General features: G+C 39.9%; 1 protein-coding gene across 1 annotated transcript; it reads left to right on the forward strand.

The window, feature by feature from the left end:
- Window positions 1-365: 365 nt before the first annotated feature.
- LOC145454673 (uncharacterized) lies at window positions 366-3739 on the forward strand. The gene is made up of 7 exons (XM_080332658.1): window positions 366-838; window positions 1099-1207; window positions 1268-1464; window positions 1534-1740; window positions 1807-1930; window positions 2003-2073; window positions 3087-3739. Exons 1-4 carry the CDS (start codon window positions 564-566, stop codon window positions 1631-1633), a joined length of 681 nt encoding a protein of 226 aa, XP_080188784.1. The 5' UTR covers window positions 366-563; the 3' UTR covers window positions 1634-1740; window positions 1807-1930; window positions 2003-2073; window positions 3087-3739.
- The last annotated feature ends 9695 nt before the right edge of the window (window positions 3740-13434 follow it).

The following is a 13434-nucleotide window of genomic DNA, read 5'->3' on the forward strand; positions in this document are numbered from 1 at the left end:
AATATTTGTGATTTGATGTATTTCAGGTTATTGAAATAGTCTTTCTTGCTATGGCTAACGGTCAAGAACAATTGAAGTTGAAGGTGACCAATGGTGACCGCTCAAAAGTGTTTAGAGTAAACTCTGTATTAGAAGTGAAAACTGCTGTATTACATAAATTTACCGAAAAGGTTGGCCACGCCTGACCTACTGTTTGACGGCGTATAGCAGTGTTCCCAAATACATTCTTACACAATGTGTAAGTGACATTCACTATTACAAATTCAAATTACAAACCACGCCATAGTATAATCAAGAATATGAACACAGACAGCTAAGTATAGCTTTCTAGTTCCGGCGTTAAAATGTAGTCGTGTTGCGCAACTTTATCTTACAGCCGAATACTTTGAGAATGGAGAAGTCAATCAATATTTAGATTTTTCGGGATCAGTGTGACAGTAACATTCGATTATTATCAATTATTTTAAAATTTATCTCCCCCTCCCAGTCGCCTTGTTTGTAGCTAGCGCTTCCTTTGGGAACCAGAATTTTGTCTCATAAGTGATATTTCAATTGCAGGAGATATGTGCAGTGGTCTGCGAAATTCAGAACAAGGCGTTGATGCTTCATCATTCATGAATGATCTGGAGCCCTCTACATCTATAACTGATACGCCATTGATGAATGCTGAAGAATGTACTATAAAGCCTAAAAGATTATCTGACCACAAGTATGAGGTGTGCCTTCCTGCTTATCTGCACAACGAGGTGGAAAAACTTGAGTCAAAAAGCGACTTGAGGCCAAGATTAAGAAAAGCAATTGTGGACCATCTGTTCCACGATCTAACGAAACACTTTGGGTATGTATTGGCTGTTAAAGTGATCTATATTCTAGTGCAGCGTTTTTCAACGTGTGGGGTGGGTCACAAAGGGTATAATTTTGGGCCCTGCACACAATCCGGTCGGTTCTATTACTTCCTTATTCACAGACTAACGCTTTGTGACAACCATAGTCCTTTGTACTCACGATATACTGAATGAAAATACTGGAGATGACCCGATACCAATTTTGGTGCATTCAGCTTCTTGACTATGTAACGTTCGTCCACTTTTCATTCAGACTTAACGTGCCACCGTATACAAGAATACTGGCATGTACAGCTCTAGTGCAAGAATATAAACTTCTGAGATCAAGCTTGGCAGAAGAAGATCATTATCTTCCTGCATGGGTGAATTTTGAAGCTTGAAGTATGGTAGTGCTACACTCTCTAAAATCCGTAACATTTTAGCACGCTTGGAAATCGAAACTCGATACCAAATTTTTTAACGAACGTCGGAAAGTAAAAAATCCAGACGATCCGGTTCTCATCGCAAATAGAAAAAGTATGGAAGACTTGGTCCACGGAGACGGCTTCATACTGAAGAATCCGACGCAAGCAGCCCTCGATGCAAGAAACCCCGAAGTTCTGGTCTTCCTGCTAACGAAGTAGGAAATTACTATTTTCGTGGCTTGTCGGTCGGGAACCGCTGTTCATATATTAATTAAAAATTTCAGGTCGGAGAATCTTCGAACAATGAAGAAAGCTTGGCCGAACATAAGTCAATCATATTATCGGAATCAAGTTCATCTAACCCAGCCAAGGCAAAGCTTATGAAAGCAATGAAAGCCACTTTCAAAAGGCGTCGGTTAGATATAGAAGACGGGAACATGGCAACTGCTGACATTCTTGTGGAGTATCCCCTTCTCAGAAATTCATATTGGGTAAGAAGCAATATCATTGGTTTGATTTCTGTTTAGCGGTAACTGATAATGTTTCGGCTATTGGAGGAATTGAAGCTGATTAACAAGGGTCTAGATATTCTGGACAAGATCAAAGAAAATAAATTCTCCATCAATCATGCAAGAAGAATCAAGTGGGATCGCTTGCCAGCCAACATTGCAGATGTGATAGGTACAATGCTTTGAATATACAAATTATTGGACAACTCAAAATATGAATTTGTGTTTTTCTCATATTCTGCAGAACTTAATTGGATGCTCGGTATACCTTCAATGTTCAACGAATCCTATGACAAATTCTTGGTTATAAACAAGGTTTGTACCAAGTACATGTCGACATTGCATTGCTATGAAATATACTTTACTGCGCTGATAATAGGCTCACAGCTAGATATGTCAGTATAAGTCGGTGGCGGCTAACCCGTGGCTTGCGAGATGGTTGTGTATGGCCCTCGAGGTAATTCTCGAAACATCGGGTAAAATAGCAAGGCCTGCCAAAATTTGATTGGTCTGACCGCGAAATTTGATGATGACTAAAAGATCAGTTCCGACGCATTGGCGTATTTAGGGGCCAGCCACATTTATCGCAGATTTTCGTATATGACTATTGAGTAGAATATCTCGCAGCAGATTTATTCGACTTGATATTTTTCTTGGCACTTCGCATGATTTATTGTCACTCGATTTTTTGCATTTAGTATTGGAGCCCCCCCAACAAATACGTGTCACTTACAGAATTGAGTCCAACTATATATTCGCAATTAGGAGATAACGTGGTGTCGTCCAAGATGCGACTTCGCTTGTGTGCTCGCAGCGAGATTGTCGACGATGATACTTTGCACAATAGGACGGAGGGATGTTCACCGAAACCTTCGATATTGCTATATCTAGACGCTGAATAATCATGTCCTTGCAAAATGAACCCAGTGGTATACAAAGGCAACCCTCAATATTTGCAAGTAACATATTTATTTATCGAATTCATTCATTGTTTTTGAAAAAATTTCCCACCTATCACGACCACGACATGAATGCCCACAGAGTTCTTATGACACAATGCAAAATGTAAGTCTTATTTTTAATGTTACCTAATTCGGTTGGCTCCTATCGGACGACTTAAGAAAGGTCATTAATATTCAAGTGGCCCACTCAATGTTTCCTAAATCTCTTGTGTCCCTTTGGCTGAAAAGGTACCCCTGGTATAAGTGCTGTCATAGTCATAATTTTGACCTAATACATCAGCCATTATTACTCTGATAGTATTATTGGCTATATAAGTTCTTACTCTCTTTCCCTTTCAGTATACAGTTGTGTGCTCTCTTTTTCAGGATAATCCAGAATCACCGCACCCAGTCATACATTTTGACACTCAAGAAACCAAGTGGACGGTGCACTTCGACGGGCTAGTGATAAATGACGTAGTAGATTTCACACATGCTTTAGCTCTCATTCTGTCAATACATTGGGTATTCAATATCCAGTTCGCACGTGGTGTGGATAAGACTCTACATTTCTTGTCCATCTGCATTGCAAAAATCAAAGGGCTGCATATGCCGTCTGCGGTCGCTTCAATGTGTGAAACAAATTGATGTGCAGTTTTTAAATTCATCTGATCATTGATATACAATGGTAAGTGTAAATAGTTTTGCTTTTTTGGGAGTGCTGAAGTAGATTTTGCCTCGAGTGATTATATTTTCAGCATACTTCATTACTTGACAATTCTGACGTTGTAAAGTAGTAAATAGGTTTGTACTGGACCTAATAATACTTTAGGAACTACATGAGTGCTTGTCAAGCCATTCAAGCTGCACTCCTGTGGAGCATGCTCGGTCTGCTGCAGGCTAAGTCATGCAAATATTTTTTGCACAATTTCTTTTTATACTGCTGCTGTTGATTTTCATACTGTGCTTGAGCCTGCTGTATATTTCCTGCTGATCTGCTGCTGTTAATCGGCTTTAAATAAATGAGCCTTTTCGCTATAGTTTTGTGAACAATCATGGCCGCCGAATGCATTGGGTCTTTCTGCCAGTACAGGTACAAGATTTGGGTATAATACGAGAGATAAAAAGAGAGTTACAAGATATACCTTGTACTGAGTTTACTAGATTTAGCTTGTCAGCTTGTAACGAATTACAAGAAAAATACTGTAAACTTGTAATCGAGTATAGCATATTTTTTCTTGCAATTTTACAAGAATAATATTTACAGTGTAGCGAGGACAAGAAATTGATAGCAATATATATGCAATTCCCGACCGATTTTATCATGAATTATCGAAAATTTTCGCACTTGGCGCTGGCCCACTTAACAGTAACACTAGTTTCGTGGCAACAGCGGACAAGGTATATATGGGTATAGGTTTATCAACCTATGGGAGCCCAAGAACCAAGTTTATATTTTTTTGCGGGGGGCTGACGAAGTGCTGTTTCGTTCCTGCCAACGGGTATACGCCCGATGATGTTTAATTATTATTGAGTGGTCCTACCTTTTCAAACACACCTCCCTCGGCTCTACCTGTAAAACTGATTACGTGAGCAGAGAGAGGATAAAAATGGATGGCAATATATATTCGATTCTCGATCATATTGACCGATTCAATCATGAATTACAGAAACTTCTCGCGGTTGGCGCGTCTAGGCGTTAAAAGCTGACTCACTAAATTGCCCCGAAAACAGCATATTTGGTAGACCTGTAGCTCACGACCGAATAATTTGATAGGTCCAGTCATTATCGAAAGCTAGTGTCGCACTGATTCCAAAAATACGAATTGGAATCTCGCCAGGGCAATAAAACTACTCCGAAATAGCCACCAAAGGTCGATTGTTCTGAACAATGGGAGCGCAGCAGCACAATGACCATAACAATGGCCAATGGCGTCGAGCGATTGATCGGAACACCGCCAATTTTCACATTTTTATGACTATTTTGGGTCCGTTTCATTGCCCTGGTATTCGTGCGGCCCCGACCGTACTCAGAAATTCTAAATTTGGCCCTGACACCGAAAAGTTTGGGAACCACTGGTGTATAGCATAAACGCGCGAAAAATTCATATAATTCATGATTGAATCGGTATATTGCTATCAATTTTTATGCTCTCTCTGCTCACGTATTCAGATTCACCTGCAGAGCTGATCGAGTGAGGTGTGTTGGAAAAGGTAGGACCCCTATACAATAATTAAACATCTTCGGGCGTACCCGCTGGTATAATGACTTTGTTACAGGCTGCTAGTGTTGGGATGACTCGAGTAACCTTTTTCGCATGACTTGACTTGACTCGAGTCACTTTGCTAAAATGACTTGACTTGACTTGACTCGGCGTATCAGAAACGCGGAATGACTCGTGACTCTGAGCAAAATTCACGAGTCAATTTCAAGTCATCAAGTGATCGGTGTCGATAAAAATCACTGTATCTTGCATATGTTCGGATTGTTCGCGAAACGCTGGTGTAACCTGTGAGAGCGACCAATTATTCAATGATCGTGCGTTTCACTGAGCCTCGATTGTTCTCTCAGTACAAATAAATTGACCGCAAACGAAGTGATCGAAGCATACAGCTTACGTCGTCGTAATTCTAGTAGTAAAGTAATAAAATAGCACAATGTATATTCCGTTCTCTGTTCTTACCCTAACTCAGGGGTGGGCAAACTACGGCCCGCGGGCCGCATGCGGCCCGCAACACCGTTTTGTGCGGCCCGCGAGAGTCTAAATTAACTTATTAAAAATATTGCAGAGATGTTGCAGGAAATATTGATAATATGCGGGCTAAAAATCGAATTGATGCAGGGACTTGATCAAACTTTTTTAGTATGTTTCACCATGATAATTCTAAGGCAGTGGTTCTCAAACTGGGGTGCGCTTCCCACTTGGGGGCGTGAAAGCATATGAAGGGGCGCAAAGCCGAGCTCAAATAAAGAAAAATTTCGCGCTCCGCGCGATAACATCCAATTCATAATTGTTACTCTGTAATTAGTCTGAAATTCTTATTTATAAATCTTTCAGCCACAGTCGTAACCTTCCTTGCCATCAAACTATGCGTTAGAATTGCTAGCATCCGGGTTGCGTTTTGCGATATGACGATAGGGGGGGGGGGCGAAATCCTTCACCATCATAAGGGAGGGGCGTGTCTTAAAACGTTTGAGAACCGCTGTTCTAAGGTAAATACTTTCTCTTTCACTTTTTATGTTTAATTTCTGGCGCGACAGCCCGATCTCAAAGCCCACGCAGTTTGAAAGGTTTCAGCTGCTAAACATCACAGAAATCCTAAACGAGATCGACATCATTCGGATCAGTTTTAATTATTCCAGTGATGTGCTTATAAAAAACGATTAGCGCGTGTCTTAGGTAGAATCGTTCTTTGCATGCGCAGAATTGGGGTATATAATTTTACCTACACAAAGTAGAAGCGTGTTTGAAGCTAACATGGTTATGATGCTGTCAACATTTTGGGTCCTGGAACTGAACCAAAAGTGGAATTAGTAAATCTATGAACAGATCGTTGCTCACAGATTCAAATTTCAATCCTGTTCTAAGAACTTTCATCTCAATAGTTTTGACAAATTGGATTTTGAGGTCGACCACCATATGAAATTTCGCACACTATGTTTCTGACGCGTGTACGATATCATCAAAGCAACGTTTGGTTGGTTTTTAAATGAGCACATATACTATCTCCATGTCCTCACTATATAATAAAATACCAATATTGCGTTTTGGTTTATAATCCCAATTTGATATAGTGCGGCCCGCGAATGGATTCAGATGTTGAATGCGGCCCGCGAGCTCAAAAGTTTGCCCACCCCTGCCCTAACCAAACCCATTGTTTTATTGAAATTGAATTCGAATATAGTTTAGTCCTCAACCATTGGCGTAGGCTCGAATTGTATCATATCTATTTGTAAATGGGTAATGTATTGCATCTTATCAATTCGTTTCTCTGATCCATTCCGGCTGGTAACTATAAACTGTGGCTACGCAATTACGTAGTTGAACAGTTCTACGTATCTGTTAGCGATAAAGCGCCTTCTTGCGTGTATATTCAACTCCATATTCGGTCATCGGCTCGGAATCAATGACCAGTAGGGTTGTTCAAAAAAAAACTTTTTTTTCCAAATCTCACTCGCTTAATGACTAAATCGTCAGGTTGTCTAAGAAGACGATGCACACCAAATTTGCCTCAATTTCAACCAGTAAAGGCCGTGCAATCTTGAATTGAAATTTTTAATTTAATAATAAAAATTTAAAAAAAAAATCAAATTTTTCTGTCAACTCCATGAAATTGTTGAGCTGTCATCAAAGACGATGCAAAACAAATTTGAGTCAATTCCGACTAGTAGAAGCGGAATTCTTTGAGTTTTTCGTTGATAATCCCCGGTGACCAGTGACCACTCAAACTGTCTTTCAGACAGCTAGCAAATTGCAATTACGTAATCATGCCTCATACATACTTCGAAAAGGCAACTTGACTTGAAATGTGACTTGACTCGTGACTTGACTTGACTTGACTTGACTCGACTTGGTTCGAGTCACCTCCAAAAATCGATTGACTTGACTTGACTCGAGTCAAAATGTGCAATGACTCGAAATAAATCGTGACTCGAAGGTAGTGGCGAGATAGCGCAGTGGTATAATCCGCGGCTGCAACACCAATGGGTGCGGGTTCGAGTCCGACCCAGGTCGACTTCTGAATTCCGATACCTAAGTGTTGGAGGTTTACCTAGGCTCCTCCTCGCCACCTCATCCGCGTCAGCGGTGTCTTACAAAAAGCTTAGAGGTGGGCCGTGCTATAAGTCGGCAGTTACGGAAAATAAGAGGGATATCGGCCTGGTGTAAATGACCATAGTAGTCGAAAAACACCATGGATACCCCAAAACAAACAAAGAAACAAGGTAGTGACTTGATCCCAACACTGCAGGATGCTATTTCGTGATCTCCATGCTTTCCACATTTGACCATCCAAAAATTCGTTTGCTATTTTAGCTTCTCGACATATTTTACGGACCATACCAAATCTCATCCAATTTTATAGTTTTGTCTTCCGTTTTCACATGCTCCGACAACCATTCCTTGTTGAACGAATGGCACCTCATTGTAAAATTTGGCTTGGTCATTAGATGAGAAACTATATACCCATTCGTTTGCCAATAATAAAAGCGGTCAGTATAAACAGTGCTAAGCAGAATTAGCGAGTATTCACTCAACGTGTGCCACACAGGCAAGCAGCTAGCCAAAACACTTGTAGCGACACAAATGGGCGCCCATAACTGCAAGTACTATTGACGGCGAATCGTAATTTTGTGCGACCATCTGCGATGTCACAATAAATCCGTGTACATGGTGACATACTATAGATTACTGGTATATATACAGTACACACGCACGAGAACGAACTTCAACTATTCGTTAGTTTCTCGCAGATTAGCTTCGAACTAGCCCATTGTTATTTATAACTTTGTTAAAGCATGTTATTTCGCCATTCCCAGAAAAACATTGCGCTATTGAAATGATATCAGTATCGCTCACGCGTACGAGACCATACCCAAGAAAAATCACTTTCGTGAGGAACACGTCATTGCAAATTATCATTTCCTCACAGAGCGCATTATTTACCGGACGCACTTGTACCTCGGTTTTAGACTTCAGCGATAACACTATTTGCCACTGGCAATGTTCCCTCTAATTTTTCATGAGTCTGCGCGCTTGCGCGGACCCTTCGACATCAGTGCGCAACAACTAAAAAAAAGTCATCACTTCGGATTTTTTGTGCGCAGCTTACATTTTCTGTGCGCAGAGTCCGTTTCAGCACTGCGCATTTGCGCACCTGCGCAGCTTAGAGGGAACATTGTTCGTAGCCACTAAGTTCTATCGTTAACTTGAGCGAGGGCAGACGCCAAATGAGTGACCGACAAAGGAATATGTCTATTAGAAAGTTGTGTCTTCGATAGTATATTCGATGTGTTATAGTTTGGCATGAATGAATCGGGGTAGGCCTACATTCAGTTACACAGATTTGTTACTGGTCTCAATCGCATATTCAATCACCATTGCAGCGGCGGCTCAGTCGTGTAGTGGGGTAGGAGGAATAAACAATAGAATTGTTTTGCTGAAAATGTATTCTAACACGAAAACGTGATTTCCTCCCCTTCCGGGTTCTACACCCTTTAAAAATTATTGTACACCCTGGGGTGTACGATACGCCCGGTTGAAGAGCAGCACGAGGTGTTAAGTATATACTATGCCACGCCTCTTATTTATAGAATAGGTTGGCAGTCTGCACTCCAGGTTTTATCATCGAAGAAACAGTGTAAATGCATTCGACAAAATTGACGAATTTGTGTTCATGAAATCAAGCTGATGTATTAATTGTAACTTGTTGAAAGCAATCATTATGGAATACATTTGTGTATCAACATTTCTCTCTAACTTAACATATTTTACTCATAATATTTAGCTTCGGCTATACTTGAAGACGCTTCTTGGAGGTACAAAACTTCAATATGCAATTGAATTGTACATTCATATTGAAATGAACCCGAATATTTCCGGCTGACACTCGTCAGGGGTAGGCTAATCCTCAGCAACTAGTAAAGAATTGGAAAGATCATTGTCTATCAACAATCGTATCTTGAAATATTACGTTACCAGCATGAAATGAGATTGAGATGTTTACTTAAATGCGTTTCAACACGCTGATTTCACGTGCAAACGTTATGAGAAAAGGTAAATTTTCCTTCACGGTATGAAGGTAAGGAGACTATTTAAGGTATATGGTGTGAATAAACCATCGATGATATATTAATATTGAAATAAATTCGGTAGGAGTTATCTTTGGGAACAGATTTCTAAAGGAATGTAGTAATCAAGTATAGGCCTACACATATAAATAGCTAAATAATTGTCAGACACGTCCGAGAGAGAATTCACACGAGACAAAATGACCTACCACTGTTGCAGTATCGAAGGGGAATAGACAAAACGCCACGCGTGCTAAAATTAACTGGACATGCATAAGTAACAGATTTACCTATCAATACAATCGAAAAAGGTTTCTGACATCTGATGGGTCACAGTGTTTATTACATGAGTGGCTTCAATATTCAACATACTACGAAAACATATGCACTAGGCTAAGAAATGCGTAGCAAGGGTCCTCTGTTACTAAATCACTGAATTGGCCAATCCAAAGCTTGCCACAAATCGAGACACAGATTTTAAGTCTCGAGCCTGTTCGGTATTATGCGGATGTTCATCAGTTAAGAATCTAAATTGAAGGATAAAACTATGCCAAGACCAACTAGTCATCAATACTGTTTCTGACTTATATATTACACTGGTGAGCAAAATGAAATAGGCTACACATATTTTGACAGAATATCTAGAAGTGTTTCTGTTTCTTTTGTTTTGTTGTAAGGTTGCTGATAACGGATATGTGATATTGGTTTCGCTCAAGTTTAAAAGATACGTATACCCCTATAAAAGCCCCAATTACGGTATTAAGCCCCTAAACATTTTACTTGGTAGGAAGCAAATTGTAGCTTTTTACCTTTATACTGCGCAGAAATAGATGATGGACTGTGGTAGGCTACTTAGTTATTTAATGAATAGGAACTTGAGCTGGTGCGAGATGTCTGTTAGTCTAAAAAAGCAATCTGTTAAGTCTAAAAATTGTACTTTTGCAAGACGGAAATATAGTTTTACCTAAACCTATTCGTTATTCTACCAAGATGAAAGAATGGCTATCAAATCGGTCCTTCCAGAGCTTACAATACTACCACGGACCTGGTATCTTTGATGGACCTCAGATTTGAATAAGGATGAAGTATTCTAATTTGATATGAAGAAAGGAGCAGGGAAGCGAGTGGCGCAGTATGCTAAGCGACACCAATGGTTGTTCGTTCGAGTTTCGACTCGGCCACGTTTCTATATGGGCTCCTCGCAAACATCACTGTATTAGCGGCGTTTCGAAAAAGTTCAGCGTGATGGTGAGCCGAGCCAAGAAATTCGGCAGCAAAGATAAAGTTCCGGGCGCACGCAAAACGGTAGTCACTGATGTTGGGAGCGCGCGAGTGTGGAAGTCGTCCGGATGAATACGAAAGCAAAGATCATGAACATTACAAAATCATTGTCGTGAAGCACATGACCGCAATAGGCGATAAGCACCACTGTTATGCGTGAAATATATAAATAAACAAACAAAAAAGGAGCAGCACTCTGCTTGGAATTCCTCTAGGGAAGTAGTAAAAAACGCTCTGTTAAATCACACAGCACCTACAACAGCGGGTGGGAAAATTGCTGTCTGTATTTGGAAAACTGGTAGCAAATATGAGCAATAAATTTAACTACCTGTTCAGTCATCCTGTTATATTTACTGGTGATCTTGGTGATTAGATTGAAGAGCAAGTAAAAGTTTCCACCAATACATCAGAACAACATAAATATACCTGCGCATATGAGATGAACATATTAAGGCAAACTATTGTTGGAAGCTTTCGAAAGACTGTCCTATATTGCTTACGAGCAGAAATCGTACAAGAAACAATTATAATTTGAGACAAATTAATAATATTATATTCCCGGTGATTAGTTTGAATGTACAATAGGTAATTATTGACATAAATTTGATTGAACTAATGCGAGGTTATTGAGCACTTAGGCAGATACTTATATAGCAATTTTATTATAGTGCTGGACTTGGAAAAAAAACATTCACGAGTGTGTTGGATATATTCGTTCTTTGTATGTGTAGAAGTAGCCTATTTATATATAAAATAATTATGGATTGTAGAAGCGTATTTAAAGGTAACATGGTTATGATGTTGTCAGCATTGTGAGTCCTGGAGTTAATCCAAAAGTACAATCAGCAAATCTATGAACAAATAGCTGATAACAGACTCAAGCTTACATCGAGTTCTAAGCATCGGGACAACCTAATTTTGACAATGAGGACGACCAGCTTATAAATTATCGTCAATTTTTCTAACGCGTACGTCATCATCAAGTAAATGTTTTTTATTTTTTATTTTTAATATACAAATACATATATCATATTTACATGTCGTCGATCACCATATAATCAAATTGCAATATTGAATTTTGGCTTAGTATCCCAATTGTATTTAGTGCGGCCTGCGAATGGATTCAAATGTTGGATGCCGCCCGCGAGCTAAACAGTTTGGTCACCCCTGATGTACATGATATCCGTGAAAGTTTTCAACCATGATAAACATAATTCCCTAAATTTACTGGCATCTCCTGTGTTTACAAATAACAAGTAGATTGAATTTCTTAACTTAATTTTACGACTGAGCTGTTTTTTTGTTGTTGTTGTCGGGCCCATACAGCGAAAATATGAGATTTTAGTCAAAATATCACCAAGGATTATCTCTGAAACCAGAGTCAATTAAAATAAACCAATGACATATTTGGAATCGCTGCCTTTTAGAACACCCAAAAACACTCGTACTTTACCCGCATAAAACTATGTGTTGACGAATGTTATTGTATAGTTTTGACCCTATCTCAGCCCACGTTATTGGATACTATTAGATCGTATGGATGTGATGTCTTCGGAATCGTAGAGCACGTAATTGAACACCTCAAGCCATTTTCATGCAACACGGTCAAGATCAGTGGCGGCTCGTCCTATAGAGCAACTGGGGCATTGCCCCACCTAAAATTCTATTCAATAACAGTTCTTTACCATTTATAGACGCACAGTAATCTATATATACCGAAATTACAGCGAAAATCGCATTCTTCTTGTCCTTTCGCTTGTAAATTCCCATATATAGCGAAGTCTCTGCGAAAATCGAATTCTCTTCGTGTTTTCGCTTTGCGAATGCCTAGCCGGGGCATGCCCCGGTAGCGCTCATAACAAGCTTTCACTGTCTATTCTGTCAAAGCCGCGCACAATAAATAAACAGTGATTTACTCTCTCCTATTCATAAAATTACCGAGCTGGTGGGGCAACATAGCCTGGTTGTCCTTTGGGTGTGATGTAACAATCGTATCTATATCTGAACTCGGTTACCGTCATATGCAGTTAGTCGACCTTTGCTGGTATAGGTCGATTTTGATGGTGTTTCACACCATGATAATTCTTGAAACTTGGTATGTCATTTCGTGATGGTGGTATTTAACACTGTCCCAAGTTTCATGGTTTCTACTTAAAGTTTAGGGTAGTAATTCCGTTTCTGAAGTTGAGTGCGTGCTGATCAGTCATGTATCGCAAACAGATGTTACTCGAAAGCCGGTATTGGTATCCATTGATTTTGACGATGTTCCATACCGAGATCGGTCATGATATTTGGTACGGTAAGTCTTAATGTTAGTATCGAACGCCGTACCAAGTTTCAAGTTTGTCACTTTACTATGTTAGTGGTAATTTCGTTTCCTAAGTCGAGTGAGAGCTGACTCGTCATTTATCGTAAACATATTTTACGCAAAGCCGGTATTGGTCTCCATTGATTTTAACGATGCTCCTTACCTAGATCCGTCATGAGCTTTCTCATGGTATGTCTTGATTGTAGTATCGAACACTGTGCCAAGTCTCAAGGTTGGCACTCAATGATCAGGGCAGCAATTTCGTTATCAAGGTCGAGTATGGTAGAGATGTGCGCTGATCTGACACTTAGCCTACCTAACGCATTGAGGATTTCACGCAAAAGCCGTTGTGTATC

The sequence above is a fragment of the Botryllus schlosseri genome, chromosome 13 (assembly GCF_051294905.1).
Source record: "Botryllus schlosseri isolate E-star chromosome 13, Bs_hap1, whole genome shotgun sequence".
In the NCBI taxonomy this organism is placed as follows: domain Eukaryota; kingdom Metazoa; phylum Chordata; class Ascidiacea; order Stolidobranchia; family Styelidae; genus Botryllus; species Botryllus schlosseri.

Excerpts from the sequence above, each read along its gene's own strand:
- LOC145454673 (XM_080332658.1), top strand. The coding sequence starts at position 564 with ATGTGCAGTGGTCTGCGAAATTCAGAACAAGGCGTTGATGCTTCATCA. Across the intron at positions 1,208-1,267 it reads ATCATTATCTTCCTGCATGG|CACGCTTGGAAATCGAAACT; the intron begins GTGAATTTTGAA and ends GTAACATTTTAG. Across the intron at positions 1,465-1,533 it reads CTGGTCTTCCTGCTAACGAA|GTCGGAGAATCTTCGAACAA; the intron begins GTAGGAAATTAC and ends TAAAAATTTCAG.